At 31.4% G+C, this 18,960-nt stretch overlaps 4 protein-coding genes across 4 annotated transcripts in view; 3 read left to right on the top strand and 1 right to left on the bottom strand.

The window, feature by feature from the left end:
• The first annotated feature begins 1,993 nt into the window (after positions 1 to 1,993).
• On the top strand, positions 1,994 to 4,696 carry Ns2 (nucleostemin 2). The gene is made up of 2 exons (XM_011500249.1): positions 1,994 to 2,181; positions 2,517 to 4,696. The coding sequence occupies exon 2, from the start codon at positions 2,522 to 2,524 to the stop codon at positions 4,694 to 4,696; it is 2,175 nt and encodes a 724-aa protein (XP_011498551.1). The 5' UTR covers positions 1,994 to 2,181; positions 2,517 to 2,521.
• Positions 4,697 to 5,238: 542 nt separating this feature from the next.
• On the top strand, positions 5,239 to 10,723 carry LOC105362671 (uncharacterized). Its single transcript, XM_011500154.1, has 2 exons — positions 5,239 to 6,009; positions 9,881 to 10,723. Exons 1-2 carry the CDS (start codon positions 5,508 to 5,510, stop codon positions 10,648 to 10,650), a joined length of 1,272 nt encoding a protein of 423 aa, XP_011498456.1. The 5' UTR covers positions 5,239 to 5,507; the 3' UTR covers positions 10,651 to 10,723.
• A 325-nt stretch (positions 10,724 to 11,048) lies between these two features.
• Rbm13 (RNA-binding motif protein 13) lies at positions 11,049 to 12,829 on the bottom strand. Its single transcript, XM_011500247.1, has 8 exons — positions 12,815 to 12,829; positions 12,701 to 12,747; positions 12,480 to 12,623; positions 11,949 to 12,261; positions 11,773 to 11,865; positions 11,553 to 11,690; positions 11,400 to 11,477; positions 11,049 to 11,322 (listed from the first exon to the last, which is right to left on the bottom strand). The coding sequence occupies exons 1-8, from the start codon at positions 12,827 to 12,829 to the stop codon at positions 11,179 to 11,181; spliced, it is 972 nt and encodes a 323-aa protein (XP_011498549.1). The 3' UTR covers positions 11,049 to 11,178.
• A 2,206-nt stretch (positions 12,830 to 15,035) lies between these two features.
• Positions 15,036 to 18,960, top strand: part of eIF4B (eukaryotic translation initiation factor 4B) — a 9,148-nt gene continuing 5,223 nt past the window's right edge. Inside the window, exons 1-5 of the mRNA XM_011500152.1 lie at positions 15,036 to 15,336; positions 16,825 to 16,959; positions 17,045 to 17,223; positions 17,304 to 17,411; positions 18,912 to 18,960. The exon at positions 18,912 to 18,960 is cut by the window's right edge and continues 253 nt beyond it. Coding sequence (XP_011498454.1) covers positions 15,330 to 15,336; positions 16,825 to 16,959; positions 17,045 to 17,223; positions 17,304 to 17,411; positions 18,912 to 18,960 — 478 coding nt within the window. The 5' untranslated portion in view covers positions 15,036 to 15,329. The remainder of the gene's footprint in view (positions 15,337 to 16,824; positions 16,960 to 17,044; positions 17,224 to 17,303; positions 17,412 to 18,911) is intronic.

The raw sequence follows: 18,960 nt of genomic DNA, 5'->3' as shown, positions 1-18,960 counted from the left end.
TTGAAAGATTCTTAAGTCAATTTCTAATAATAAATACTTTCTATGTTTCATCAGTGTTCACTACTGTACTTGCTTGGGCAGTAAGCGATTACCATTACGTTCTACTTAAATAGCCGTACTTGAAAGGCTCATCACTAAATAGAAAAATAAAAAAATAAAAATTAAAATCTGAAAATTAATAAAATCGCATGATTCCATTCTCTAAATGTAAAAGGCTTTTCTAGGAAGCCTCATTTTCCAACTGAATGCTTTTCGCCCGAAGTAGTTTTGGAATATTTCAAAAATAAAATGGAAATGCCTGTAACTACAAATTGAAACATTCAAATTATACAATGTAAAATTTAACCATAACATCATGTACATTTGAAACTATTATTGTTTAAATGTTAAATTTCAATTAAGTTTCCATACAAATGTCGAATAATTTATCAAATATTATAATATAAATTCAATTCTAATCACGAGAATTGATTGACTATAATAGTGACTTTTTCAACTATAAATAACTATAATAGCAATACAATCTTTCATGATATTTTATTGATTAAGATTGGAAAATAAAATGAATAACAACGTATATAAAATCTATAAATACGAATTATGCGTTTAATAAATAATGCGGGCTGTTGTGAATTAATAATACAACAAGAACGAGTACAATTTAATAAAATCAATATTAATAAAGATTAATAAAAATTAAATTAACCTAATAAAAATTAAAATTAATTATTGACAACGTATTAGCAAAGAAAACGCAATAGCCAGCAACGATAAGCGGTTGCCTTATTATTGCAATAAAATATTAATATCTCCAATTAATAAAACGATATTACATAAATATTTGGGAAGTAATAGAAATGTAAAAGGTAGCTCTAGTCACGTCACAAATTAAACTACGTAAATATAAAATTTAATCTCTACAGGTAGATGATGGATTAACGTTCGCTCTATCGACAATTATACATATTTAATATTTATTTTATTACTTTACCATGTATTATTATTTTAAAATATTATATATATAATATTTTTATATTATATATATATTGGGGGGGTGGGGTGGAAGAGAGATAGAGATTGAACCTAATTGTTTTTTTTTGAGTTTATAATGACTGCAATTATTTAATTTTTTTTGTTTTTGTTTTTAATTATTGTAAACATTTTGTTAAAAACAATTACATTTCAAATTGTAGGATTTAATTTTATTTTATCGCAACTGAAAATATTTTTTTCTTCAAAATTTGACATTCTTTGCGCTATTTATTGTGAGGGCGATTATTTAATATTTTAATATTTAATATTTATTTATTTATTATATTAATATTTATTTATTTATTATATTTAATATTTATATATATATATATATATATATATATAAATAAATCCATATAATGTATATATTTAACTATTGCTTTATACATTTTAGTTTGTTAGTTATTTAATGTTTAGACAATTAAATATTCAAAACAAATAATAAAATTGTTAATTTTTTTTAAAAATATTATATTAATCAGAAAAAAACTTTTAAACTATTTGATTGAATGATATATTTAAGCCACAATATCATTTACAAATACAATTACAATACAATAACAAATCGCTGAATTAAACAATGATTTAAGTTCTCTTTATTATAATGTAAATTATATGAGTGGATGTATGTACGATAAATTGAATAATAAAAAATAATAAGAACTTAAGAAATATGTTAGTTGCTTGAATTAAAGTTTAATGGCTGAAACACGATTTTCCAAAATATAATAATTTTATTGAATTTGAACGAATTCGTTAATTTTTATTGTTTAAATTAACGTTAGCGGACAGTCAAAAGTGTAAATATCGAAAAAATTTTAACATTTGGACATACCAATGCATCCCTATATTATGCCGTTCGCTACTGATCCTCATAATGAACATTGAATTTAATTTTTAGATTGAAGTTTTTAGATTGAAAAATTTCTATTAAAAATATATCGACGTATTATATAATACTTCGGTTAATACTATATTCTATAATAAGCAAGTTGAAGTTGATGAATTACAGACGGGAAGTAAATATCGCTCAGATTGGAAGCCACGAATTAATTAATTCACAATTTAGCGGCCGCCACATGTGTTATTCACGAGTCCGAGTGAACGTTTAGTATACATAACCTTGTTCCCGTCAATTCATTACAAAAGGTACCGTGTTTATTTAAATATTATTTATACATTTATTGTTCTGCAATTGTGCATTAAAAGTAAAAGATTAATCTATAATTTAACGAATTTGTGTCACTCGATGTGTAAAAGATAAAATAATTCTTGTACAGAACAGTACAAAATAATTAAAAGTAAGAGCATGCAGTTTCAATATTTTCAAGATGTAAAATTTAACTTCTTAGGAATGGTGTTCATTGTAATTTGTGATGGTTTTCGTTAAACCGTAAAAAATTGGAGTAGTTTCAATTATAGAGTCAATCGTGCGTTATTATAATGGAAGTAAGAATTTTAATTTGATTGAACATTTATTGCAGCAAAAATGGCAAAAACACACTCAATGACGAAGGCACCTCGCAAGCAGGGCTTTAATCGCTCTGCCCATAGTATGAATCCTGAGAGGTCGGTGGAGAATCTCAAAGGTGTTGCCAAGGTCAGATCAAAAGGAACGATAAAGCGATTACAAATGTATCGTAATCAGAAAGCAAAGCGTAATAGAGTTGGAAAAATTATTAGTCCAGCTCCTTTTCAAGGATGGCTTGCATCTGGGACGGTGTCAAGAGTCGAACCATCACCGAGATGGTTTGGTAATTCTAGGGTGATTTCTCAGAATGCGCTTCAGAAATTTCAGAAAGAGTTAGGAGCGGTTAGAGAAGATCCGTACCAAGTCATTATGAAGCCGTCTATATTGCCTATAACTTTACTTCAAGAGAAGGCGAAAAATGAAAAAGTACATATTTTAGAAACTGAGAATTTTGATAGAGTGTTTGGTCCTAAGAAACAAAGAAAACGTCCTAACTTGACGGTATCTTCGTACAATGAATTTCAACAAAAAGCAGAGGAGAAGGTAGAAATTTACGATCAAGAAAAAGAGACTAAAGATCATGATTTAATAAGACCGGATGAAGGAGTTAAAGATGCTCAAAGGGATTGGGTGATGGCAGCAGGACAAAGTAAAAGAATTTGGAACGAACTGTATAAAGTGATCGATTCCTCGGATGTTGTTTTACAAGTATTAGATGCTAGGGATCCGATGGGAACTCGTTCACCTCCAGTAGAGAAATATCTTAAAAAGGAGAAAGCTCATAAGCATCTAATTTTTGTGTTGAACAAAGTTGATCTTGTGCCTACATGGGTAACTCAAAGATGGGTTGCAATCCTCAGTGCCGAATATCCAACAATAGCTTTCCATGCTTCGTTAACCCATCCGTTTGGAAAGGGTTCTCTAATAAATCTCTTACGTCAGTTTGCAAAGTTACACGCAGATAAAAAACAAATTAGCGTTGGTTTGATAGGATATCCTAACACAGGAAAGAGTTCGATCATTAATACACTTAGATCTAAAAAAGTTTGTAAAGTGGCTCCAATTGCAGGAGAAACAAAAGTATGGCAATACGTAACATTGATGCGACGAATCTATTTGATCGACTGTCCTGGGATAGTTTATCCTTCAGCAGAAACGGATACAGAAAAAGTTTTAAAGGGGGTAGTTAGGATTGAACTTATACAAAATCCTGAAGATTATATTATATCGGTATTAGAAAGAGTTAAACCAGAGTACATTAAGAAGACTTATAAAATTTTAGAATGGAGCGATCATGTAGATTTCTTGGAAAAACTTGCTCAAAGAACTGGGAAACTTTTGAAGAAAGGAGAACCTGATATTAATCAAGTTTCACGTATGGTCTTAAATGATTGGCAACGTGGTAAATTACCATTTTATGTTATGCCAGCTGGATTTGAGGAGCCGCTCGCAAAAGAGTCTGTATCTCAAGCATCTGATTGTGCAAATACTTTGACACCAGCTGCTGATAAAACTGACGAACATTCAGAAAGTAAAACACCGTCTGAAAAAAATCCAATTGGCGTAATACAAGATTTTAGGAAGATTAGGGTAGGATTGCCATATTCGAGCGAAGATTTGAAAACCGATATTTGTGAAGTGGAATCGACTCATTCGGAAAATGATATAAGTAGAACTTTAAGTTGCGAGCCATCGATTATTAATAATTCTAACAATGAAAATGACGAGATTGAAAATATAAGTGAAAATAAAAATGAGCTTGATAACTCTCAGAATATTCAAAATGAAGTTGTAGCAGATAAAAATGAAATACTAGCGGATGCAACAGAAAATATATGTACTAAAGTCTTGGAAAATTCAAATAACGAAGATACTACTTTAAATTCAGAAAATAATGAAAATTCAATTGAAAAAGATCATTTATTACAAAGTGTTTATGATGAAGTTGATACCGAATATATGGATTCTAGTGACAGTGAATTAGAAAATTTGAAAATTACTTCGACTAGTGGTATTTTTCAAATATCAAATATAAACAATCATAATAACAAACCAGTTTATTTAACAAGTAAGCAACGCAGAGCATTAGAAAGATCAAATAAGAGAAAGAAAATAGGAAGTAATTTCTATGAGGTTGCTAATGTGAAAAACAGAAATCGAAATCGCAAAATAGCTAAAGTAAAAAGAAATTAACATATAAGTTTTAATTTGTATAAATTATATTTGAATGAATTTGTTATTGATTTAGTTATTTATTTTCATAATGTAAATTAGATGAATTTTTTTAGTTTATTTTTTAGATAGAAATTTCGTTATTTTAATAAAAGTCTAACGAAAGTTAAAATAATTTTTTTAACAAAGACATAAATAAAAATAATGTATAAATAATATGAAAATTTATATATATATATTTGTATACATACAAATCCATTTATCGTATTATATATATATATATATATATATATATATATATATTCACCTAGTTTTAAAAAACAATTTGTGCTCTACATCTCGTTAATTATACGATAACGAAAAAGTCAAATTTTTGAAAATTTGAACTAAAATAAAGAATACGATGTTAAAATAACAATACAATTTGTTTATATTTCCCTTTTACCGCTATCTCCTACACATGTGAGAATGCGTACACTTACCCACGCATGCATGAGCAAATATATTACAAGTATAGCATGCACCACTATAGCATTTGCTTAGTAGTCATCTCAAAGGATTATTAAGTCAGATGGATCGAGTTCGCGCTCCAGTCTAGTCCTAAAGTGCATGTGATCCTAACTCGGAATTTCATAAGTGTATTTGAAAAAGGACTAATTCATCTCTGGAAACTCCCCTATTGAGAAACATTTCGAAAACCTTGAGTGAAAAAGGATTTTCAATTCAAATATAAAGTACTACTGTAAGAAATTTTGAGGAAAACGAACTTGACAAAATCGTTAATAATACATTTAATAAGCCACGAAATAAGTAGAGTAAATAAAATATAAAAATGACGGATACGATGTACTTGGCGAAGAATGGCGATAACGTGGAAATCGGTACGAAGGATTTACAGTTACTTCTGCAACAGAAACTCGGTGAACAAGTAATGGTATTAAAATCCACGACTTCGTCATTATTGCCATCGGGTGAGAATTTTGCTTGCTCAATTTTTGAAGTGCTTGTAGTCTTAAAGAAAAACACAAATGCACCACAAGAACAACTATATTTGATTGCCAAGATGTTTCCCAAGGAAGATTTCATCAAAAATATATTCGATTTTTCATTGTTTTTTAAAAAAGAGATCTTCTTCTATCAACGGTTATTGCCTGCATTTCAGCAACTTGAAATTGATTTTGGTACCAAGGCAAGCGAGATTTTTGATTTGGCGCCAAAAGTTTTTGGAACTAGATATTCGGCAAATTCCAATGTCAAAGTTGTCGATGATAGCACGCTCATTTTAATGGAAAATTTAAAACGAAGTGGATATTACACTTTGGATAAAATTGAAGGTATATTTTTATATTTTTTACGTATAAGTTCGTATATCTCAAATCTATAGTTATAAGTTAATGTTTTACTTGTAGAGGCGATGAAAAATGAATTTTAATATAAATTTTCCATTAAATTCTTTGGTTATTAAAATTTCGTTGCCAAACATTATATTGAGCGTGTCAGCAATTATTTGCAATATATTAATATTTACAAAAGCATTTATTGTTACATTAATATGTTCGATTTGTATCTGCATGTTTTGTAATGAAGCTTGAAAGTAAATTTATTTACACGTTCATTGGCCGATAATTTTGAATTTGTACTTCATTGTTACACTCGTTATTTCTTCACTAAAATAATCATGTTTATGGCATAATCGGATTTATTTTGTCTAACTCATTGACAAAAATTAGGAGTATTTCAATTCTAATATTAATTAGTGCTATATGTCTTCATACGGGTTCTAACGATAAATATGAAACTCTTATGCTACATATTTTCATAACTAATTTAAGATCATTTCGATTAATAAATTATTAAATTTTCAATTCACTGCATATAGGGAAATGTGTTAAGTATATAATCGATTGAGTAATCAATAAAAATAAAGTATAATAAACAAACTCTGAATCGATAATTCATATGATAATATGATATATGAAATTTAGATTTGTATTTTTTATCAAAACGGCCATAGACTGATTTACATAAATGATACTAAAAAATTTTTACTAAAATTCTATTTTTTAAGTCGAAACATTTTTGAAAACCGATCGTTTACTTTTTTTAAGGAACCACGTTTATACTAAAGTAGCATTTCTACGTTTCATATTTGTAATTTACCTTTAAAACACAATACGTAATTCATATGTATTAATAACTTAGAAATTATTATAAAATTTTATTATTATTAAAATAATAATTTTAAATTAATTATTGATAAATAATTATTGAAAACCTACTTAATGATGAATTTCTAATAATATTTAAACACAGTAAAGTAAATTTAAAAAATCTTTTGATATAGAAATCAATATAAAAATGTAAATATAACGAATAAAAACTAATTAAGTATATAAATTAAATTATAATTAATCATTTAGTAATATCGTGGTTTGATAATTCAATTGTAAAAATTCTGAAATAATATTTGATATAATATTTGATATTCTATGTGCTTGAATTTTTATTTTATGTTATTAAGTCAAAACACATTGTAATAACATAAAAATTCAAATTGCCCAATTAATATTAGTTTATTATTAAAAATTATCTATACTTCAAGGTTTTAAAGTTTATACGGAATACAATAATTATTCTAAACTTGGTATAAAAATGCTCGCATTCTCCATATTTTCTCGATTTAACAATAACGATAATATGAATTTTTTATTATTTTTTCCTAAAAATTACTAACATACGATTATTATTATCTCAATTATAATAATTAAAAATACAATACTTATTCATAATGCATAGTAATCAATGAAGTCAAAGACAATAATAAAAACAACCATAAATATAAACTTTTACATTAAATATACTTTTAAATCTTAAAAAGATATTTATAATTTAAAATACACATTAAGTTTTAATTTATTAAATGATAGCTTTTTGTGAACTTTAATAAATACATATGATAAAGTATGTCACATTTATAATTTATTTATGCTCAATTTTTAATTTATAGCTATAAAAATCGGTGATGGGCTAATAAAATGATATTTATGGTAAAATAGTCATTTAAATAAATGACTTTTTAATGGTATGCAATAAAAATCAACCTATTTAATTATAATATTCTAAGATATTAGTATAAAATTTAGTATATATATATATAAATTTAAGTATTCCAATGAATAATAAGTAGGCTTTCCTTTTTTTACAAGGCAAAAAGTCTTTAAGTATTGTATATTTTAGTCTTAATTTATTTTCACGCATGCGTGGGCGTGCATGCACATTATAATAAAAATGAATAAAAAAAACCTTTAAATTTATCGATTAATATGTATAGGAAAATATTGACTCCTTGTTATCATACTTTTAATTAAAATTCTTTTAATTTTGTTAATATTACACAGTCAATACAATCATCAATCGTCAAGTATGTGATGAAATTTTTAAGATTCATGATTTGATAGAATTTTTTCTTAAATTTTGTAATTTTCTATATAAAATAAAGTGTTCGATTAATTTATAATAACTTCGAATATCAAAATTATTCATTATTATTATATAACATACAGAGAAATAAGTAAGATATATATAATTTTTTTTTTTTTTTTAACGCATTTAATAAATTTTATCATGGTATCACACGTCTTTAGAGAAGAATACTATTTATTTATACCACTCCCTGTATAACAAATTTACAAAATTATAATAAATCACATGCTAATGATTATAGCGTAGTTTTATTATGTTTAAAATGATTTTTTAAACAAAGTGAAAGTGCATACTCTGTACAGTATATACATGATCATGTCGGCATGCAAAAACATAGCAACGCACATGAATACTTTCTTTCACGCAATAGTTAATGCAAATAATTTTTGTTTCGAATATTAAATAAATAACGCATACTTGAAGAGATATTCTAGTATAATGTACGAGTAATTGCATAATTTGTATAAGAAGTGTGCAAAAAAATGTCTTCGGGTTATATCAAAGATCTGAGTTTCAAATACTGTTATAACGATAACGGGAGTATACCACATTCTACCTGAGCTTACGTTTTTAAATCATAATATTGTAAAGGCGACAAATATATCGACTATACTTTTAAAGACTATTATAATAACAAACTCTATATTAGCAATTAATTTTTATACAAAAAGTATGTGCAGACTAGAGGATTTTAAGAACGGATAGGTATGAGCTCACAGAAATTAAATAGATTTTCCAACGAAAGCGTCAGTGGTTGTATTGCAGATAAATTCATCAACAAAATTATAATTCGTTTATATTTAATTCTAATAATGTCGAAGATCTGTAGTGAATTTACGAGTTTAGAGGAATTGATATAATGCAAACACTTACTGCCCACCTGAAAACAATATAATAGTAAATGTATGTGATATAAATATATAAAGAGAATGTGATCATTATCAATTATCAATTACATTATTATCAATCTTAAACGAAAAGTTTTTATTAACTTAGCTATTATAAAAAAAATCTCAGTTTATTAAGTTATTAGCCAATTCTTTAAAAAAATGATTTTTACGAACACCCCAAACTTATCAATTTATCAAAGAAAGAAGCGTTTATAAACAAAAACTGAAAATAATCAACGATGTGTCAAACTCGCTTATAAGTAAATTTATAAACTACTATTATTATTCATAATTAAACCCTGTAAATATTGTAAATGTTGAAATACAATGATTTTAAGATAAATATAATATGTTATAATATACCAATCTAGCTGTAAATCTGGTATTTTAATGATATATATATATATATATATATTTTTTTTTTTTTTTAATTTTTTTTACTACGATAAAAAATATGATTATTTTTGACCGCCATTAAATTGCATTTAATAAGTTATTTTGCAATAAATTTTTAAATAATTTTGTTTATATTGAAGTATGCATTATCGATTGCCTTGTAGTCTGTCGATTAATTCAACAATTTCTTATGGATAATGGATGAATAATTATTAAAAAAGTTTTAAAGAACTATTGAAATAAGTTTGCAAAACTTAAGACTCCGGCAATTTTAATTGAGACGGCTCAAAACTTCAATGACAACGCTTCTAAAGCATTACATTCTTAAAAAATATTAATTTTGAAAATACGAATCAATAATGAACTTCAGAAGACAATTTTAATCGAGCGTCTATTCATCGGCATTATTTATTTACAAAAAATAAAAATCTTACAGGCTTGGATTTGAATCACTCAAGAATGGCTATAAGGACTCTAGCGAGATTCCACGCACTTGGCATTGCTTGCAAACATTATCGTCCGGAATTCTTCGAGACCGAGGTTCTCGCCCATTCCAAGATCGTCCCCTACCAAAACTTAAAGAATGCGAAAAACATGTTCGACGTGATGTTCAATAAACTGTGCGAGGACCCACGTATAGCCGTGCATCGCGAGGCCCTCGGTATAGTTCTGGGCCAAAAAATGAAGTCAATGTACTTCGAGTACGTCGCCAATGACCCGTGGCTATCCCTCGTCCACTTGGACGCTTGGACTAACAATATACTTTATCGTAAGGACGAGGAAGGCAACTTGCACGATATAAAGATGATAGATTTCCAAAATTATACGTACAATAGTCCATTGAGGGATCTCCCATATTTTTTGTGCACGAGCACCAGGCGCGATGTCTTCGCTGGGAAGCTCGACGAGTTGTTGGATTTGTATTACGAAACTTTCATCGAGGTCCTGAAAAAAATGCGCTGCAACGTCGAGCCCTTTAATAGGAGCTCTTTCGACAAGCAACTAAACATTGATTGCTCGATAGAATTTTTCCATTCGATTTTGGCAATAAAGTTCTTTTATGCCGAGATCGACGTTAACACCTACAATTCCAATCAGTTAGAGTCTGTTATTATACATAGCAAACTCACTCCATCCGGTTACGACAAATGGTACGATATTGTAACAACTTATATCAAACGAGGATGGATACAGGATTTCTTATGATTTTCGACATTTAAACATGGCTATGAAAATAAATATTAATTCAACGTTTAAACCTTAAGAAAAAAAAAAAAATCAAAACAAAAAAATTGGGTTTTTCAAGACTTCAAATCTATGCGTGAACATACAATTTATGCATTTCTTTATATATACAAAAATCATCATACTTTGCTTATTATTGTGCAACCATTAATAATGGGCTCTCATTGATTACTACATGAATATTAAAATATATTTAATAGGGAAATTTATAAGGATATTTCGGTAAATATATTTATAAATAGAATTACTTTAATCGAAGACAATTGTAATGAAACGTTCATCGACTCTTTTATTATTTACATTTATAAATCTTATTATAAATCTTAAATTTTAAATATTAAAATATCTTATAATTCGCTTGAATTGTTATTGCTTTTACAACAATTGCATAAAACACTTTTTAGATAAATTTTTGAAATCACTTATAGTAAGTAATTTATTAAATATTTTATTATAAAATTAATTTAATTTACCATAATAACAATGCTTTTATCTACATTCTTTTTGTTGTGGTTCTTCTTCGATTTCATACTCAATTTCCACCTTTGGTCGTGACTTCACTTTCGTAAATCTTTTACCTTTCAATCCTACTTTAGGTCTGCTTGTCATTTTACTAGTAGATGGGCCGGCATCCTGGAAAATAATAATTTAATTAAGGTAGTATTTTTTATCATAATTTTATGTAAAGATTAAAATTGCAATAGACAAACCTCGATGTCACTTATATCGGACTCAAAATCGCTGGATAATTCTATTTGTTCTTTTAAACCAGAGTCACTTTCATCATCCTAGAAAAGATAATTTTTCCTATACATAATTGCCCGATTATGGAAATCAATTTAATCTAAATAACAAAAACGAACCATCTCATATTCATATTCCTTATCATCTTCGTCCTCTTCATCGCTATCGGCTGCGATAAACTTCATACTTGTTTCAATTGATTTCTCATCAGCTTCCAATTCCATCTCAACTTCTTTATTAATCTCTTGCTTCTCATTCTGAAATTTCAATTGAAAAATATTTTTAATTAAATGTACAAACAATATTCGAAGAATTGTCAAAGCATTAAATTCAACTTACATTTTCGCTTTCAGCTTCGCTTTCATCTTCAACTTCAACAGCCTCCACTGCTTTATCAAACACTTTTTGAGGAAAATTATATATATCTTTATACTGAAAATAGAGAAAAATATAATTTAATTTCTAATGAAATGATCGTATTATCGTAATTATATCGATAAATTCAAAGTATTTACCACTCCATTCTTCAAGCGCTCCATTAATTGCTTTTCTATATTTGTGTCGAGCTTCGCAGCGACAAGAGCCTTTTCTTCCCTACGTCTTTCACGCCTTTCAATTTTTTTTTGCAAAGGAATTATTTTCTTTTGACGTCTAAGTTTAATTTTTCTCATTCTAATTAAATATTGGGTTATTTTGACAAATCGTTGCTTACATTTTGATTTTATAAATCCTGGCCAATATAATAGGTTCTCATTGATTTGATATATTGCTTTTTCAAAATTTCTTGATAATTTCACTTTTTCCCACATATCTTTTGGAGTATGAATTCTAAAATATAACAACAGTGACTTTATTGAAATGTTTATGACAAGCAATAATAATAACATCTCATATTTTTATATAACAATTAATGTAATATCTACAAATTCTACGATCTAATGTAATATATTATATAGAATTAACGATCGTCCTTTTATAAATAAACGATAGTTATTTAACCACATTGCAATTACATGGCGGTTGTCAATTTCATTGCAATTAATTACCTTTCAGCTGTTCTCATGTACAAGTAAATAATACCATTTTCCTCTCTAATAGTGGCATACTGACTATTCGCCAACGGACATGCCGATCGACTACACAAACCCGTGAGATTATATTCGTTTTTACAAAATTTTTGCGTCTTCGAGCTGCAATAAAAAGCATTCGATTTATTAATAATTAGACAAGAATTTAAGGCGTCAATTATTAATTACGGCAAAATTACTTGATTTTGAACGAGCAGAATGTTTTGTTAATAATACTCCAGACAACCTGTAAATTATATGGAAATTAACGACAATTTGAAATATTTAATTATAAATGACAATTTTTAACTTACATCATCGTGCTGCATTTTAACTTAATGGTTAACTTTGATCCTCCGATTGAAATTCTTTCACTTATTATAACGTTAATTTATAGGCGTCGGAGGTGCACACGTTTACACGTGTAATGTATTGTTGTTAAATTTCCGCTATCGGCTTAGGTTATGTTTCAGCTCATATGTGTGTACCGTACCTACCGTTGATATCTACTTACCGATCGAAATTCATGCGCCATATTCGGAAATTTTGAAAATTGCCTACCCTACATACCTCTTCTTATGTGATCCTGGTCAATTTTGTATTTTATACTGCAAATTCATGATTAGGAAATGGATTTTTATTAAACAAAGGCGTTTATCTCGACACAAGTAACAGTGGTAATATCGTAGTCACATTCGTTCTAATAATTTATCACACGCCCCCATCAATTTTTCACATATCTACACATCTAATTCTAGACTCGAATACCTTTGGAAATGACATCTGCAAGCGTATGTGCATACACGCGCGCGCCTATATATATATATATATATATATATATATATATAATAATCAAATTTCTAGACAACTAGTACAGATTTGGTATTGTGGCTTTAAAAATAAGCTTCAAATATACAAGAAATAAGCCAGCCTAACTAATCGTTAATTGAAATTTTTATAATCAAAATATACGGGCTCGTAAATTTATTCACCTATTAATATTGCCGCCCTACAATTTGCTTCATTGATAATTTCGATGAAAAATTTTTCCTTTACAAAATGCCGCCCATCAAGCGCAAGTAAAAGTCATCGTAGTCGTGTTTGCCTTACAGTTGGCACTCCACCAACCATGTCTAAGAAGAATAATTTAATTTTCAAGATTTTTCCTACGCGAAAAAATTACAAATACATTGCACATAGCGTCGACATTATTATTATTATTATTATTATTATTATTATTATTATTGTTATTGTTATTGTTATTATTGTTATTATTGTTATTGTTATTATTATTATTATTATTATTATTACATTATTTTCAGACTATAAATAACTTTTAATCATTGCAATGTTGTTCGACAAGTTTAGCAAGTTCCATTTAACAATATAATAATAACTTGCAACATTCTCATCAAATGCGCCAAATAATAATTTCTTATCGGTCTCGCATAGTATTCCTTCACGACTTTTCCTTTACCATTCAACAATATAGACAAGCTATCAGCAAATGCTGCACACTTCTATTTCAGTCTCTCAAAAACCGCAAAATCATCGACTACCGCGGTTATACTATTTACTCACTCAACCAATTATTAATTATTTATTAGTATTTATTTCTCTTGTCGCTGTATCGCCCTTGATCTCCTCGTCCTCCTACGTCCCGTCAATCATTATTTTCTTCCTTTTTATCCATTAAAGTAAGGTAAAAGTCGTAAAGCCACGATTTTACAGGTTATTTGCACGCGAACTCGGTGAACCCTCAAAGAAACCCAACTAAATTTGTCTCTTGCCCATTCGCTTATTAGATTGCGCCCGAGAAAGCTCTTAGTCCCCATAATAAAATGCCAATTCTAGGTTCGAGAGAATGACGAGGAGTGGAACGGTCGAGGGGCTCGGAGAATATATCTACATGGCGATCGCCGATGAAGGACGATGAACGACAACGAAAATACACCCGACGATGACGCTCGGCCATTTCCATCCGCGTTTTTTCTCTCTCCTATTTTTTTCTCTTTCTTTTTTTTTTATTTTTTTTTTTTTTTTATATCCGTGCCGCGCAAATACAAGAGCCACGTTAAATTTGAAAACGCGCTGCATAATGGCAATGCGCGGATAATTTATAATTCATGCAAGGTGGAATAATATAGTGCGACCGATGGATGGCGCGCGATTTCCAAGCCAGTGAGTCAGCGCGACAGAGCGGTCGTTTAAATGAGACGCCTCGGCGAAGGCGGCCACCAGGCTCGCTTATATCTTAGCCAAAAAATCTCCTCGGCGATAACTTGCACGCATCGCCCGCCCACGGGAACAAAACAAAAGATTAAACGAATGTAACGGGAGGACGGTGGATACAGAATTGGTGCGATGCTCCCGAGTAACGGCAGCGGTGATCGTGGCGGCAACGGCGGCGGTGGCGGCGATGGCCCTTAATGCGAGTGCGGCCTAAAGCCGCCGTCGGCGCTGGGTCACATGCGACGGCGATTAGCTAGAGGTAGGTAGGTAGCCAGCGGGCGGGCGAGCGAGCAAGCGAGCAAGCAAGCAAGCAAGCAAGCAAGCAAGCAAGCAGCGACTAGTGAGCGAACGGCCCCTCGGCTCTTCTGGCCTAATAGCGGCTAAAAAGTGCGAGTGCCAGTGGGGGAGCGAGCGAGGAGGGAAATACCGGCCAATCAGATAACGGCTCGTCTGGAAAACGTAGCTGGCCGCCCGCTCTGCTCACGTAGTCACGTCTTCATGGATCCGGAGCTCGGCCTCGCGCACAGCTCCTCGGCTCCCGTCTCCTCGTTTTGAAGAAGCCACGCCGGCGCTCCAGCACAGCGACTCGCGCCCATCATGTCGGGTGAGTATCCTCGTGTCCTTCCCGACGCGGTCCAACGCTCCCTCCGTCTCTGCCGCTTTACCCTTCCTCCACCCCACCCCACCCCACCCCACCCGTCCCGCGCCCGCACGCACGCACGCACGCACGCACGCACGCACGCGAGCACGCACGCACACCCTTTCGACCCCCCTTCGCAACCCTCCCCTCCCCGCATCAGTCACAGCCATCCGTCGGCCCATCCTGGCTGGATCGTCGACCGGGGTTGTTCGCTTTCCGTCTGGGCGGGAGGTGGCATCGTGCGCCACCGCAGGCCGTGGCACCTTCCAACATAACCAAACGCCCGCAGCGTGTCGACCTTCGAACCCGAAGCCCACGGCCTGGGTGCCCGTGACTACGTGACTTCGTGGCTCCGTAACATCGTGGCTCCCTGGCTCCCTAGCTCCCTAGCTCCCTAGCTCCCTGGCTCCCAAGTTTCCAAATCCTCGCACGACTCCGGGATTCGTCCGTCCAACCATCCCCCGCGTACCCGCGTCCTCGCCCTTTCCTCCCACCCTCCCGCGTTCTCGTCCTCATCCTCGTCCTCGTCCTTGTGATTCTCCTACTCTCCTGCTCTTTCGTTACCATCGATGCGCGGCCCCTTAACCGACCCCCTTCCCGCCCCAACGTTGTCGCCATGTCGCCACGAGGCGATAGCCGTTGCCTGAATTTCTCCGAGGATGAAGTTGCGACGATCGTGCAGGGGCAAGGAGGAACGCGAGCCGATGAATGCCACGCTCGTGCTTTCGTATTTTGCAATAAGCCCTTGATTTTTCGCGCGGATTGGCTTTTCTGGTGAATTGTACTTAAGATACCGGGTGGTTAGAGGCGGCTTCCTCAGCCTCTCAACCATTTATTTTGTAGTCAGTCTAAATTCAACGCTCTCTCCTCTTTCCACTACTTTTATTGCATTGCTATGATGTTGTTCTTTTTCCTAGCTTCGTTTTAGAGCTAATCGAGTCTTGGAACGCCCAGTTATAATGCAATGCCTATCACTGTACGTAAGCAGCGAGTGAGAATATTTTATATTTCAAACGAGCGTTTGTAATTAGTTAATTAGTCTGTTTTTGCGATGAGCTTGAGTGGTTAAATACAAATAATTTGGCGAGTAAAGTTCTCATTTTAAGCCTTAGACTGGTTTTACATTAACGTCATAGTCTGATCTAAGTTCGCCTAACGCGATCCCTCTCTTCCTTTCTTCAAAAAGCGATTGTAGTTTCATGGACAAAGCCATAACTTTAGTCCAATTTGTAATAACTCTATATTTATTTATAACCTAACTTTAAATTGAATAGCTTCCATATTGTTGGTGCAAATTTTTTTTTATTTTTTGTTTTTTGTATTATTTCTTGTGTTCATTGAGAGTATAATTTGAGGCATAATCTGCGTGTACGAGGAACCAATGCGATTTATAGATAAGCATGTATTTTGCGATTGCAAAGTAAAAGTGTATCGTTAATTTTTTATTCCCAGGTAAAAAAGGAAAGAAAACTAAAAGAATTACAGTTCCTCTTCACACTTTCTTATGCGAAGATGGTTCGGGAGCTAATTATCCTGTAATATCTAAATCCAACAATTGGGCAGACGCTACGGAAGATGATGACGATTGTAAGAAAACTGACATCGAGAGATTTTTCGATACCGCTAATAAGATTTAATTATGTAAACCGATAATCACATTTTGCTTCTCCAGATGGCTATTCTTATCGAAGTAAAGAACCAGTTGTCCTACCAACGGCCCCAAGATCATCTCGCGATCCCAGTGTCAACGAGGAGAATATTCCAACGATTCCTCCTTTCGTTGCGTACATTTCAAATCTTCCATACGACGTGGAGGAAGAGGATTTGGCCGAATTCTTTCAGAACATGAAGGTTATCTTTGAAATTTAAAAAAACAAAATAAAAATTTAACCAATTCAATCGTTAACGAATCCAAAAATTAATATCCTTAGGTATGCAGCATGCGCCTTCCAAAGGAATCAAATAAATCCAAAGGATATGGTTATGTTGAGTTTGACGACAGACAGAGTTTAATAGATGCCTTGTCCATGGTCGACACGGTAATTTCAAACTTAATTAATTTACATCTATCGTCACGCGCAAAAGTAATATTAACGTTTTTCTATTTTCTTTCTTTCATCTTTTTGTTTTGTTTTTGTTCCCCCACCTCCCCCCTAACGATGAACTTTAATGATATTTAATCATAAATGTATGCATAATACTTTCTACGATATGAGCTTTATTATATGCCAATTCCTTTCCACTTTCAATTTACTATATGAATTTTGACTAAACTTTTAATTGCCAAACGAGGCTTCACTCTAAGCGGATGTTCATTGTGTAACCAATAGGAGTTACATTTTTTGCGATTTTACACAAATATTTTCAAAAGTATGTCAAAAACCATAGACACTGCGTACGAGTAATTTTCCTTAATTTAGAAATATTTTAAATATTATTAAACATTATTCATTAAGTCTATCTCACATTTATCGCAGACCACTTATATCCATTGTACTATATAAACTTATAAAAAGTGTTTTATGATTGCAATAGTTTGCTAATGAAATAAAAAAAATCATAATTGAAATTATAAAATTGAAACGTTTCATAATTTAATATTAATAAGTGATAAAAGCTATCAAAAATATTTTGAAAAATTTGCTACTGTCTGCTAAATAACATCCAATAATACTATTATTTATTATGGAAAAAGAGAAGACTTGTCTCATTTATATAAATATATTATACTTGGACTATGCCTGCCACTTTTGAAAAAGATATCGTGATACTATGTAGCCTATTAAGCTCTTAAAAGCTCTGAAGCATTATTGAATTATTATAAAAAGAATTTTTGTGTTCTCTTTTACATTGTAAAATGTAGCCTTCGTTAATGATATATCAAAGCTCAATTTAGTCTTTGAAGTAAACAATAAATAAATATAGTATTTTAAATATATTTATTATTACAGATTTTCATACTGAATATATAATTAGTGAATTAAAGATGCTGAAATTACAATGTAACGTAGAAAACTTCTCTCAACCAATTAGTTTTATTTCAATAATTATTATAAAAAAAAATAAAATAAAATAATGCAGTAATTTAGTAAAAATTATTTATTTTTTTAAAAGAAACTTTTTTTTTTAATATTCAATCGCTTGAATTACCATATTTTGAGAATGGGAGGGAGACCCTATTGATTTACTTACACATCTACTATTATAGAATTTTATTTTACACGTTATCGCCTTAAAGCGTAAAGCTCTCGGGTGACTCGATTATCAATAAAATATTTATGCTAAACTATTGACACGACATAATTCTGTCACTGCAGATGATAATGTGATACTTCACCAAATCCAGAATTTAGCATTTTCCATCTCTGGCATTATTGCAAAACTAAAAGCAATTCCGAACGCTCGGGTCCCAATACAACAAAAACCTTACAATTCCAAACCCATTAAATGGTCATGCGCACATTTACACCCTTAGGTATGACCCGGCGACGAGTAAGGACGAGCTTTCTGACCGTAGTAGGGCCGCCTTTTTGTTTCAGAATCTGAAAGCGCGGCGTTTGAAGATCGAAATGTCGAACAGCACTAACG

The sequence above is a fragment of the Ceratosolen solmsi genome, unplaced genomic scaffold (genome assembly GCF_000503995.2).
Source record: "Ceratosolen solmsi marchali unplaced genomic scaffold, CerSol_1.0 scaffold41, whole genome shotgun sequence".
In the NCBI taxonomy this organism is placed as follows: Eukaryota; Metazoa; Arthropoda; class Insecta; order Hymenoptera; family Agaonidae; genus Ceratosolen; species Ceratosolen solmsi.
This window is presented reverse-complemented; position numbering and strand designations above follow the sequence as displayed.